General features: G+C 54.4%; 6 protein-coding genes across 6 annotated transcripts in view; 4 read left to right on the top strand and 2 right to left on the bottom strand.

Annotated features, from left to right (window-relative positions):
• Positions 1-616: 616 nt before the first annotated feature.
• PpBr36_10880 (uncharacterized protein) lies at positions 617-1,152 on the top strand (the record flags this gene model as incomplete). Its single annotated transcript, XM_029897988.1, has 2 exons — positions 617-756; positions 825-1,152. The coding sequence occupies 2 exons, from the start codon at positions 617-619 to the stop codon at positions 1,150-1,152; spliced, it is 468 nt and encodes a 155-aa protein (XP_029743894.1).
• A 1,293-nt stretch (positions 1,153-2,445) lies between these two features.
• Positions 2,446-3,871, top strand: PpBr36_10879 (uncharacterized protein; the record flags this gene model as incomplete). Its single annotated transcript, XM_029897987.1, has 3 exons — positions 2,446-2,640; positions 2,742-2,880; positions 2,964-3,871. The coding sequence occupies 3 exons, from the start codon at positions 2,446-2,448 to the stop codon at positions 3,869-3,871; spliced, it is 1,242 nt and encodes a 413-aa protein (XP_029743674.1).
• A 1,679-nt stretch (positions 3,872-5,550) lies between these two features.
• Positions 5,551-6,301, top strand: PpBr36_10878 (uncharacterized protein; the record flags this gene model as incomplete). The annotated part of the gene is made up of 2 exons (XM_029897986.1): positions 5,551-5,610; positions 5,759-6,301. The coding sequence occupies 2 exons, from the start codon at positions 5,551-5,553 to the stop codon at positions 6,299-6,301; spliced, it is 603 nt and encodes a 200-aa protein (XP_029743673.1).
• A 341-nt stretch (positions 6,302-6,642) lies between these two features.
• Positions 6,643-8,336, bottom strand: PpBr36_10877 (uncharacterized protein; the record flags this gene model as incomplete). The annotated part of the gene is made up of 2 exons (XM_029897985.1): positions 6,643-8,072; positions 8,174-8,336. 2 exons carry the CDS (start codon positions 8,334-8,336, stop codon positions 6,643-6,645), a joined length of 1,593 nt encoding a protein of 530 aa, XP_029743806.1.
• Positions 8,337-9,469: 1,133 nt separating this feature from the next.
• Positions 9,470-11,849, bottom strand: PpBr36_10876 (uncharacterized protein; the record flags this gene model as incomplete). Its single annotated transcript, XM_029897984.1, has 2 exons — positions 9,470-10,280; positions 10,450-11,849. The coding sequence occupies 2 exons, from the start codon at positions 11,847-11,849 to the stop codon at positions 9,470-9,472; spliced, it is 2,211 nt and encodes a 736-aa protein (XP_029743804.1).
• PpBr36_10875 (uncharacterized protein) overlaps positions 9,545-12,437 on the top strand; it is a gene marked incomplete at both ends in the record, with an annotated part of 3,494 nt that continues 601 nt past the window's right edge. The window contains 3 exons of the mRNA XM_029897983.1: positions 9,545-10,303; positions 10,530-11,850; positions 11,912-11,961. Of these exons, the coding sequence (XP_029743709.1) occupies positions 9,545-10,303; positions 10,530-11,850; positions 11,912-11,961 (2,130 nt within the window). The remainder of the gene's footprint in view (positions 10,304-10,529; positions 11,851-11,911; positions 11,962-12,437) is intronic.

Here is a 12,437-nt window from a genome sequence, read left to right as displayed (position 1 = left end):
CAAAAAAAAAAAAAAAAAAAAAAAAAAAAAAAAAAGAAAAAGAAAAGGCCATGTCCTTCAGCAGATTTCTCTTCTTTTATAAGACTAGTCCTACCCTGAACCCTGGCCTTTTTTATCTTTGACAAAAATGGATTTCTTTATGGTTTTGTATCGGTGCTCGGACGAAATGTAGCCAAGGTTGGGACGAATCACTTTTGGTGATGGAAGAACAGAAGATGGGAGAAAAAGAAGAAAAAAGACTCGGAATCTCGCTCGCTGCCATGCTGAAAAATCAAGACGACTGCCTGACTGACCGACCGACTGACTTTCTCGCAACAACAGTACTACTGGGACTAAAGCTCGCTGCATCAATCGACGGCCCGGCCCCCATCGCAGTCCGTGGTTTTTTTCCCGGATTGCGTCCAGAGCAAGTTTTGCCTACATGCTGCTTTTGAAATAAAAATTATATACGAAATTCTATAGTCTTGGGGGGCATTTGTTTTTGCTTGTTTCAATACCTGCTGTGACCTCATCATCATCGTCCATCTGCACACCATCATAGGCAATACCCGATTATTCATCCTACCTTTTTTTTCCTCATACAACCGTCAACATTCACTGCACTTGGCAACCGGCAATGTGGCGGATTTCAGCCGTCCTGCAGATCGTCTTGTGTCTCCAGGCGCGCGCGGCTGTCACACAACCAGAACAGCCGCTGATTGCGTTTAACGTCATGAACCTCACGGCCAAGGCCGAGACGCTAAGCCACCGTGTTGAGTGAGTGTATAATCGACACCCTAAAGAAAAAAAGAACTCACATGCTGATCCTACCTCCTTGCGTACAGATACAACTTCCTCGTCCAGACGTCGCGCTCGGCTCCAGTGGTGCAGTGCAACGCGCTGCAGACCAACCTCAACGAGTCCTTGTCCAACGTCTCCATGACCAGCTGCGACTCCAACTCTGGCCTTTCCTTCTCGTGGCGGCAGTTCGGCGACGGCCACGCCGAGCTGATGCTGCTCCGCAAGGTGTCCGACACGCTGCCCGTCAGGGACGTCGGCGTCCACCCCATCAGCAGCGATGAGATCGGCGAGGTGGCTTCCGGCACTCAGTTTGAGCACCAGGCGTACCTGGGGCCAACCAACTTTACCGTTCCTGCTGTGAGGGTGTATTAAGGCTTTTTTTTTCTTTTATGATTTATCTTTTGGACAATATAGCATATTTTGATTTTTTAAAAGATTTCCATCTTTGTCTTTTTTTCTTGTCTATACTCTTATTCTTCTGCACATCCCCTTCCTCACTCAATAACTTGGGCATCAGATTATCAATCACTACGATAACACTTCCATCCTTCCAACCTCATTACCAGCAAAACCATATTTGTAAACCCCCGTATGCTTCTGACTGAGAAGAATCATGCTGTCAAATGACTCCGTTATACTTTGATGTCGAAGCTTTTGTGTGTGCAATCGTAGCTGTAGCGCAATCATAGCTGCAGACTGAAGTGCAAACCAAAAGCATGACAGCCGAGACGATATGCCACTCCCACATGCCCCCCTCCTTTGAGCAACGGGGGCTGCACGGGCATTGTAATCAAAAGGAATATCCTTGTCGACATTGTTAGCTGAGTTACCCCGCAATCTCGTTTTTCCATGCCAGTCGTGAAGCTGCTGAAATACAGTTTGAGGTATATTGCTATCGTCTGATGGTAAAGTCGTCCGGTATGCCGTATGGCTGTGCGGGTGTGCTTGTTAAACCCTGCGGAGATGGTCTCAGAGCATAGATGCCCGGCTCCGGTGTCCCTGGTGACCAAGTCTTTTTTTTTTTTTTTTTTTTCTCTTCTCTTCTTCTTATCCCAGTAGCTCTAAACCTGGACGTCTAATAGTACAAAGTATATGGCTACCATGTGGCCCGCCCGGGTGTCCATTACTCAGTAATCAAATGGACCTTACGAAAAGCAGAAGAGGTGGTTTATCTAGGCAGCATGCCCATGTGCCTTTTTTTTTTGGATGGGACAATGTACAATCTCAGACTCGACCTTTTCCAGCCGGCATCAAGGCCAGATTTCTACTGCCAATTATCCTCGCCACGATGGACGTCCATGGTGTTGGTCATAAACATAGAGCGAGGACGCCGTCGCAGCTTTTAGTTCGTCTGATGGTCAACGAGACCCGGACTCTTGACCTCGGCACGCAATACTGCTCTGTTTCGTAGCACGGATATACTCCGCACCCAGGTGGCCAGTGACTATTTGGCAGACTTTTATTTTTCTTTTTGTCCTTTCTTTTTTTTTCAAAAAAAAAAAAAAAAAAAAAATTAAATAAATAAATAAAACTCTTTCCGTCATAAATAGCCTCCATAATAATGAAAAATGAAAACCACATCTCAGATTCCAACGAGATCGCACCGCCTCAAATACCCAGCCTTACAGCACCCCCTGACGCCGGCGCGCTGAGCAAAGCAAAACCATGCCCTCGACTCATTTCCACCTCGTAAAGCACACCATTGATGCGTCGCACATCAGGGAATATCCTCGGGCGACGGCAAACTCCCAGGAAGAGGTCTTGAGGCTTGTGGTGAACCAGTACATTCCCAAGAACAACCCTGACCCACAGCCGGGCGACGTTACTATTATCGGTGCCGAGGGGGGCGGTCTCCCGAAGGTGAGTGGAGGGAATGGAGTAGGCCTGTAAAGAAAAGAAAAGAAAAGATCGAGTAGACAGTCAGCCGTGTTGACAAACGTGGAAATTCCTCCACACCGCAGGAACTGTACGAGCCGCTTTGGGATGACATTCTGGCCCAGTCCTCCGCTCACGGGTTTAGAATCCGGTCGATATGGGTTCCGGACATGGCATGGCAAGGCGAGAGTGGGCTCGTCAATAAGGAGAAACTCGGCAACGATCGTAAATTCTTTGATTTTTCTGTTTGCATTGATATAACTCAAAAAGCACTGGTAAAGCCAAAGGGTCTGACAGAGTGCCGACAGCTTCGTGGGCCGATGCCGAACGCGACATACTCCAGATGATCACCCACTTCCGCCTACCGGCACCCATGGTTGGCATCGGTCATTCCTTGGGCGGCCCGGTACTGGCCGGCGTTTCCCTCCTGCACCCGCGCCTGTTTCGGAGCATTCTGATCCTAGAACCTATCCTGGGCATTTGGGACGGCGAAACCAACGGCACCGCCGTGATGCTTTATTCTGCAACCCGCCATGAGCGCTTTCCTTCCCGGGACGCAGCGAGGGCCTTCTTCTCCCAACATCCTTTCTACGAGACTTGGGACCCGCGCGCCTTCGAGGCATGGTTACGCTACGGCCTGCAGGATTGTCCAGACTCGCAGCCTCCGGCCGTCTGCCTGGTGACTCCCAAAGACCAAGAGGTTTTCTCCTTTTTACGCCCCATCGCCCAACGCTTGTCCAAACATGGGAAGGAACTCGAATACGACGAATCGCGACTGCAGGATTTCCCCCTGAAGGAGAGGCGACCTACCGCAGATTATTTTTACCAGCCTGCAAGCGCCCGCATCTACACCATGCTACCGCACTTAAGACCGAGCATATGTTATGTCTTTGGCGGCGACTGTGTTGCGAACCCGCCTGCAGTCCGGGAAGATCTTGTCGGCAGGACCGGGACCGGGTTGGGTGGCAGCGGTGGGGTTGGGGCTGGGAGAGTGGCCCAATGCGTGATCGAAGGTTATGGGCATCTGGTGCCTGTGGAGAGGCCTAGAGAATGTGCCCAGCATTGTGCGGCCTGGATCGGGTCCGAGATCAGTCGCTGGAGGAAGGAGGAGCTGCAAGAGCTTCAGGTGTGGTGGAGCAAGCCCGGTCCGGAGAAACGTGTGCTCACTGACCAGGTCATGTCGTGGTTATCTAAGGGCCGGCCATCCAAGTTGTGACGTGAGGAGGAGGATGCATGGATGACTCGTGGTTTTGATTCTAACCGAAATAAAATTTGTCACGCGGCTGGACCCGTCGGGTCCAAGCTATGGATTATCGATACCTTTGTAGCTCAATGCGATTACATAGTACCTACCTAGGTTTTTGTACATCCAACCTTGTTTGTGTGCACGCCCTAGGTGAGATTGGGGGGGGAGGGGGGTTTTGGTACTTGGTTAACTATGTGTTTTGGGGGTTGGTGTCAAAAGCCCCAAAAAGTATCCTTTGGCACCTGCCTAGGTAAGGCTAGGCAACTCAAAAGAGTTGCGGCGGAAAGGAAGTTAGCAGTTCGACCCCTCCACCACGTGCCTCGCTTGACCAGCAGCTAGCGCAAGCCCAGGGAAGTTACCACCCCGCCGCAGTGATAAGAAGATCGAGGGGGCCTGGGCCGGTTTTGGCTCGCTGCCGGGATTTTATCTGCCAAGGAGGGAAGCGACCAAGCGGACCGTGAACTGTGCCGCCCCATAAATACCAGGAAAGGAAGGTGCCAAGCAGACCTGCGAGAACCTGGCGTGGGAGTTTGTTCCACTTTTTTACTTTCCACCCAGGTAATCGTAGCACATATAGTAGAGTGTGTCGGCATATCGGATCCTGATTGGGTCGCCTTTCCCCCAACCCTCCAAGACATTGAATTGAAATGCCGGACCTTCCTTGTAGCGCCGTCGTGAATGGACGTGGCTTACTTACTTTGGAGATCACCATGCCTTGGAGCTCACCACCTTGAAGCGCGATATGCGGACTTGGTCAAGGTAGCAAAAGCGCGGCCCTTGGACCCTGATTTGACCAGTGGGCCGAAGCCACCCCTGGAGAAAAAGCACTCGACAACAAGTAAAGGGTGCGTGCCTCTATCATCTGCATCCACTGGTTCCCCTCCAAATATATCCATACCCGAGTTCTTTGTATTGGAAACAAGATAGCCGCTCCTTTGATATATGGGTTTTCTTTTTCTTGGTCTTGTTGCTGTGTCGTGCCGACCCTCCCGAGCATGTGCTGTGTTGCTTGCAGTTAGTTTGCTTACGGTACTTTGGGTGCCTGCTCCGTACCTTGCAGTAATTAACGTAGAGGAGCATGGCTACGAGTTTGTTGATGTGATTTGATGAAGCCTGAGTTGCTTTTGTTATGGCTGCATTTTTTTTTTCTCTTTCTCTCTTGCGCCCGCTTCAGCTCCATACACTCACTACTGCGGTTTTGCTTTTCCTTTTTGATTGCCGCCAACTAGTCTAGTCAAGTCTAGTCGACGGTAGTTTGCCTGCCCGGCCAGCCTAGTCCAATTTAGTCGCACCTATCGAGGTGTGTGGTACGGCGAGGTAGCGACGGCAGGTAACTGTCATTCACATCCACGTGTACCACCCTACCTTATCCACCTTGTTGCGGTCGTTGCAATGTTGCAGTTGTGAGCCCGGCCCGGAAACTCATTGGCTGAAGCCCTCCGTCGCAGATGATAGGCAGTGAAATGCGTGCAGGTATATAAGTAAGTCTGTCTAGTACGTCCAGAGGGGTGACCAGAGAGGGACGCGCTCAACCAGCCCGTAGCTCTTTGTTCCAGCTCGCTTCAGCTCCGTCACTCTCGCTGCTGCTGTCATCTGTGCTCGTCTGATCGGTTTTCGCCTCGTCTTCCATCCATTGTCGGATAGCTATCATGCAGGTCGCTACCGTGCTCCTTTCGGCAGTTGCCCTGGTCTCTGCCCTGCCGGCCCCGGTAAGCATCCATCTCTGGGTCCAAGCTTGGGCTTTTTTTTTTTTATCGTTTCCCATGTGCCACCATCATCATCGACACTTTTTTTTTTTTTTTTTTTTAGAAACACAAACTAACCCATGGCCCTCGTGTCGTCACCACCGTCCTACAGACTGGCATCCCCTCGGCGGCGACTGCCAAGTCCCTCCTGGACGGCCTGACGGTGGCGCAGCCGCTGAGCGGCAGCGGGTACAGCCGCGACCTATTCCCGCACTGGATCACGCAGTCGGGGGCGTGCAACATCCGCGAGTACGTGCTGCAGCGCGACGGCAGCAACGTCGAGACCAACAGCGCGTGCAACGCGGTATCGGGGACGTGGAAGAGCCCCTACGACGGCGCGACGTGGACGAGCGCCAGCAACATTGACATCGACCACATGGTGCCGCTCAAGAACGCCTGGATCAGCGGCGCCTCGCAGTGGACCACGGCCAAGCGCCAGCAGTTCGCCAACGACATCACGAGGCCCCAGCTGTGGGCCGTCACCAACTCGGTCAACCGCCAAAAGAGCGACGGCAGCCCCGACGCCTGGGTGCCCCCGCTCTCGTCCTTCTACTGCACCTACGCCAAGTCCTGGGTCCAGGTCAAGAGCTACTGGGCCCTCACCGTCACCGGCGCCGAGAAGAGCGCCCTCGCCAACATGCTCAACACCTGCTAGGGGTCGGGCCCGGATTCGCCTGCCCACCCTGCGCCGCGAGTCCGGCTCGGCCTGACGTTTGTCGTGGCCATCTGGGCTTTGACAATGTCTTTGGTTTGAAGGTTTTTTTTTTTCTTTTTTTTTTTTTTCTCTCTCTCTCTTCCCTTCTCTTCTCTAGTATATACGTTGTGTATACATCATGTATACTCTATATATACACGCATGCATACATGTATGCACATACATAAATATACATTTTGGGTTGTTCTTTTCGTCAATATAACTTCATTATATTAATTAGGACTGTATATATACCATTATCATTAACCCAATCCTTCCATCATCACAACCCCCCCATCTACTCATGGCTTCAACATCTCCAAGTGGGCCTGGTCCAAGTTGGTCAGGAAGCTCGCACCCTTGACCTGTGCCGGCGTACCAGGAGCCGTGGCGTTGCACAGCTCGGAAAAGCTGCCGATGGCCTCGAGCTTGTCCGACACGTACTTGGAGTAGTCGGCCAGACGGCACGACCTGCCTGGCCCGTCCTGGCACGAGGGGACCGGGTAGACGGCCTCGTTGATGCGGATGCGGATAAAGGTTTCGTTCCTCGAGGCGCCGCCACTCACGGCGTCCTGTCGCCTCTGCACGGTCGACGCGGCATCGCGCTTCTTCTTGGCCTTGCTGGCCTTGCCCGAAGAGGTCGGGCTGGGCGCCAGGGTGCTGTTGCCACTACCACCACTTCCGCCGACTCGGCAGTTGAGCCTCTCCAGCGCAATGGTGCCACGCATGGGCGAGATGCGCGAACTCCTCCACAGGCGATCCTCGGGGATGTGGTCAGACGGCAGCGGCTCCTGCTCGTCAAAGACGCCCAGGGCAGCGGCCAGCTGGTTCAGCTGTCCGTCGTTGAGAAAGTTCATCAGCAGCCTGGGGACCTTGAAGCTCGAGCTGCCGTCGGGCCCGACGCCGACGTCGGCCGCGGGTCCCTCGACGAACCTACCGACCAGGGCGTTGAGGAAGGGGACCATCATGCGGCTGGCCACAAAGGCGCCGGGGCCGTGTCCGTAGTAGTAGCGCAGGTCCTGCTGGTACTCGTACTGGGCCAGCTCCTCGTCGTTGAAGACGTCGCAGAAGGGCGACAGGCGGCCCGTGATCTGCGACTCGAAGCCACAGACGTACGGGATGTCGTTCCAGGCGCCGTCGTCGAGCTGCAGGTCACCCCGCTCGATGTACTGCGCGAGCCGGGCCTTGAAGCGCGGCAGCCAAATGTCCCTCCACGGGTTCGACTTGGGCGAGTAGTCGTCGACGAAGCTAGGGCACATGTCGCTGGGGGCCAGGGTGTTTGCGAGCTGGTCGGGGAAGCCCTTGTTGTCGACCGACACGACGTTCCCCAGGCGCGTCGAGTTGGCGCCCAGGAAACCGCGGACGAAGAGCTGGGCGGTCTGGATGACGCGGGGGTACTTGTTGGCCCAAACATAAAAGTCGTCCCCCTCCTCGTACAGATCCGGGTAGCGAGTACGCAGGGTGTAGCCGAGCGAGTAGAGCTCCTTGTAGCCCGTCTGGCTGAGCTGGGCGATTTGGATGTCGGGGTGGGTCAGGGGCGTGTCCCAGTCGTGGAAGAAGGCGAGAGGGCCGGTTGCCGTGTAGTTCTGCGTCTTGAACTGCTCGGCCATGTTCACCCAGCCACTGTGGGCTCCAGGATCCGGGTACCGCGAGCCGTGGCGGAGGATGTAGGCGGCCTGGTCGACGTGGCAGTTCTCGGGGACGTCGGAGGAGATGCCGTTGACGTTGGGGGCTAATGTTGTTGAGGTGGGAGGGGGGCGTTGTCAGTATTGGGCGATGCCTGTCTGTCATTTTTTTTTTCTCTCTCACACGGCGGGGGGGTCTATTCCTTACCAGCAGTCCAGGGTCCATTGCCACCAAGGTGCGACAGCGGGTTCTCTGCGTTGGCGCCATCGGGAAGCAGGACGGGCTGAACAGGATCGAGCGAGGCACCGCGTTGGGCGTGCACTCCAGCGGCCAAGATGGCGCAGAGGGAGGAGGCAGTCACGAGCTTCATGATGACGATTAGGTGCAAGAACAGAGGACAATGGATCGACTTCAATCAAGCAAGCGGGTTGGCGTGGCGCTGAAACCAGGTGGTGATGATGGCACAGCACCTCACTCAAGATGCTGCTGAGGCATTCTTATAGCCTCGGCCTCGGAAGACAAGGTGGCCATGTAGCCGGTACCCTTGCGTCGCGTGCATCTTTGCAATCTCGTCATGGCCTGGGCAACAAACCGACAGCGGGGGTGGTTGAATTGATGGCCGAGCTGGGCTTTCTGGGATACGACGTTACCCGAAGATCGGGAGGGGGTGGTTAGTACACGGAGTGATGCCTATCAAGTGGTGGTCAACACGTGTTCGGGCAACAGGTCCGAGTTTGTGGAGGCTGCGGAGTTGATGGTTTACTGCGTGGGGAAGGTTTGTGGGTACATGGTAATCTTTTTGGGACTGGTTGGGAAAAAATGGAGAAGAGCATGGAAATCCAATTTCCCCAGGAAAGTAGTCGCGAATCCGGGCTACACGTGATGGCTTTATTAATTCTCACTCGAGCGGATTGCACCGGTTACAGGGGGATAGCCATCCGACCCTTGGATAGCTGAGGCTTCCAATTCCAACATGGCCAGCATGGCAATCAAGCAGTAAGAAATTACTGGTACGGTTTTTTCTCGCTTGGGCCATATAATCCGCATTGCATACTTTGGGTTTTATCATCAATCAGCCCTATGGTGGTTACCGTGGTGCTCTTAGTTGTAGTGCTATGTATGTGTACTGATTAATCTGCTGTTTGTCCTCTTTCATGCTGGATGTCCATCGCAAGCGAGGGAGTACATTCGCAACCGCATTTGGAAACTGTTCCCCACCGATGTAACCAAATATGCGCCGCCTGCAATAGCCCAGGACGTAATGAGAACAGGGTCCGTATTCCGTACGCTTTCCGGTTTTTTTTTTTTTTTTTTTTTTTTTTTTTTAATTTTCCATCTCTTTAGTTTTGTGTTACCCTCTGCCTGTATGTAGTAAAAGTACACAGGGTGTCCATTTTACGCTGCCATTTACTGTTAGAGAACATGCAAACAAACATCAGGCAATTGATCAAGCAACAAATGACTCGCATGATCTGGCCACCATGAAACAGGGCCCTTACTTTTCTAATTTGTATTGTACAGTCCCTTTTTTGTGTTTACATGTGAGATCTCATCATATTCCTTGGAGCAGCCTCCGTCATGTCCCTCGACAAAACGACTACAGAGCGCGCCATCCTCTACCAGAGTCCGCTTTGGATGGCCGCCGTCGGCTGGGTCATGCTGACGGGCCGACTGGGCCACTGGGGCGATGCTGAGCTGCTGGTCTTCTCGTCGGCGGTGTCGGTGCCGAGCGTCATCTTTCCCGCCTACATGGTCCGGCGCGACTGCCCGTCGACGCGCAAGCAGCCCCTGCACCAGCGCTACTGGCTCAAGCTCAACCTGTGGGTCTTTGTCGTCGTCTGCTGGGGCACCTACTTTGGCACGCACTACTTCTTCAACCTCATGGGGATGCGCTACCGCTTTGCCAACACCAGGCTGACGCTCGACTCGCCCGTCCTGGGCGCCGCCAACAACGGCCAGACCGTGCCGCTGTTCATGTATCCCCTGACCCACGCCTACTTCATGACGTACTTTGTCGTCATGCTCAGGGCCGAACGACTCGTCCGGGACCGCGTGCTGCCTCGATCGCTGCGGCGCACGGTCGTCGGCAAAGGTCTCGTCGTGCTCGTCGTGTCGTACTCGACGGCCTACCTCGAGACGTTCTTCATGGCTGCCGACGTCTTGTCCGAGTACTTTTACTATCTCGACAGGGCGAGGATGCTGCGCCTGGGCTCGCTGGGGTACGCCATGTATTTCGTTGCCGGGCTGCCGATGGTGAAGCGGATCGACGCGGACGGCGGGCGCTGGGACTTGGGCAAGACGATGGTGGAAGCCGCTGCAACTTGCATGGCGATACAGGTACTGATGGAGCTATGGGCCAAGGTTGCGGGGCCTCTTTGAGATGGAAATTTGGTTTCTTTTTTTTTTTTTTTTTTTTTTTTTTTTTTTTCTCTCGTCTTGTGTACTATGGAGACTAGTTTTTTTCACACAACAAGATAAATCACGGCCAGAGCCCCGTTGCAAACGGGTCAATATGATGATAGTCCCTTTGCTTGCCCATGATGACGCTCAACTCATCCCTCAGCAAATCGGTCCCCTCGTTGGCGATGCCCTCGTACCTGCTCAGCTCGTGCCTCCGCAGCGCGATGTTCCAGGGGAAACTGGAATGCGCCACTCCCATGAAGGCGCTGGCGCGGAACATGACGAGGAAGTCCACCAGGGCCTGCTGGTCGAAGGGGAGGCTGTCGATGATGGTCTTGTCGGGCAGCAGATCGTGCTTGGTCACGACGGTGATGTTCCGTCCCCTGTACGGGCCGGGCCTGTCGATGCTGCTGCTGTCGACGTCGACACGCCTGGCGAGCTCCCGCCGGAACAGTTCCACCACCGTCATGTTGCCGGACGCGACGTAGACGACGTTGAGGTTGGGGAACCGCGCCAGGTTTTGGAACTGCTCCTGGAACTGGTCCTCCATGTTGGAGAATCGCCAGCCGTCCTCGGGGGCCCAGGCCTCGACCGCGTCCTTCTCCAACCGCAGGTGCGCCCCGTAGTAGGCGTCAGGATTGATGGGCCGGCCGGGGTCGATCGGGAGGCCGAACTTGTTTCTCATCTCCAGCAGGACCTGGGCGGCCAGGTCGCGGGTCTCGTGGCGGAAGGACAAGATCTTGCCGTATTCGTTGGCGAAATCCGGCCCGTCGTCCCGCACTGGATACTCGAGGAAGGCCTGGTCGATCTTGACGTGCACGGGCTTCTCGCGGCTGACGCGAACCCCCTGACCATCGAGCCAGCCGTCAAAGGAGCGGCGCCACTCGCGCGGGTGCCGGATGCCCTCGGGAGGATGGTCCGGCTCGAACTGATCACCGACCAGCGTCAGGTTCTGGGGGAGCCTGTCGCTGTAGTGAGGGAGCTGATCCTCGGCGTCGTAGATGGGCATGCCTGGACACGCGGCAGTGAGGTGCTGGACAAAGGCGTGGCGGTCAAACAGGTACTCCAGGGGCGCCTCGTAGACGGTCTCGATGTCGCTGATGTCCTTTGGGTTCCTCTTGGACATGGACGGGACCACGATGGCTGCGCCGGCGTGCATCGCATATCGTACGCACTTAAGGATCTGGTTCCGCACCATGCCGACGCCGCCGTGCTGCCCCTCACAGGTGAACAGCAGGCCGTCTCTGAAGCCGCCGTTGCGAGCGCATGCCTGTTGGATGGGCGCGTAGTTGATCGGCGAGGGGAACTCGACGGCGGCGGCTTGGGTTATAAAGTCGGCGTCCGTCGGCCTTCGACTGTTGGCGTCCAAGATGAACAGAAGCCCAAGCAAGGTTGGGTGAGAGTCGTCAAGCAGCGCCCAGCACCAGATGACAACGAGTGGAAGGGCGAGGCAGAAAGCCACCCATGGACGCTCTGGAAACATGGTTTTTTTTTTTGTTGTTTGTCTGTTGTCTCTTGACTTTTTCTGCTCAACTGGCCAGCCAGCTGCTGCTGCTGCTGCTGCTGCTGCTGTCTTTTCTGATGGGTTCACCACGGTGCGGATACGGGCATGACAAGCAAGGTAGCAAGCTTCATGTACGGACAAGAAAAAAAGAGTTTACACAGTTTAGGTGTGTCCGTAGGCCAAGTATACGCAAATAGTACGGTAGTCAAAGTTGTCGCCCATATTGGCTAGAGAAGAGATGAAAGCCATGGTTGAGTGTCAACATTTTGTGACCAAGGGTCGTATGAGATTTGGGAAGCAGACAGATACAACGCAAACAAGGGGCCTTGTTTCGTCCCGATGAAATGTGGGAGAAAAAAAAAAATTGGCATCGGATCCTTGTAAAAATCTGACGCACTAGCACTAGCGGGTTCGTCTCCATGTAGTTTCTCACCAGCATCCTGCGACAAAAAGAATGAAGGAGTCGCCAGGAAGATGATTAAAGAATGGTCAAGCTTTGAGACAAGCTTTTTTTTTTTTTTTTTTCTTTTGTCGTGTCATGTCATGTCATGTCAAGGACCCCAGCTC

This window comes from Pyricularia pennisetigena (assembly GCF_004337985.1).
Source record: "Pyricularia pennisetigena strain Br36 chromosome 4 map unlocalized Pyricularia_pennisetigena_Br36_Scf_11, whole genome shotgun sequence".
NCBI lineage: Eukaryota > Fungi > Ascomycota > Sordariomycetes > Magnaporthales > Pyriculariaceae > Pyricularia > Pyricularia pennisetigena.
The sequence above is the reverse complement of the archived record's forward strand: the minus strand, read 5'-3'. Positions and strand labels throughout refer to the sequence as shown.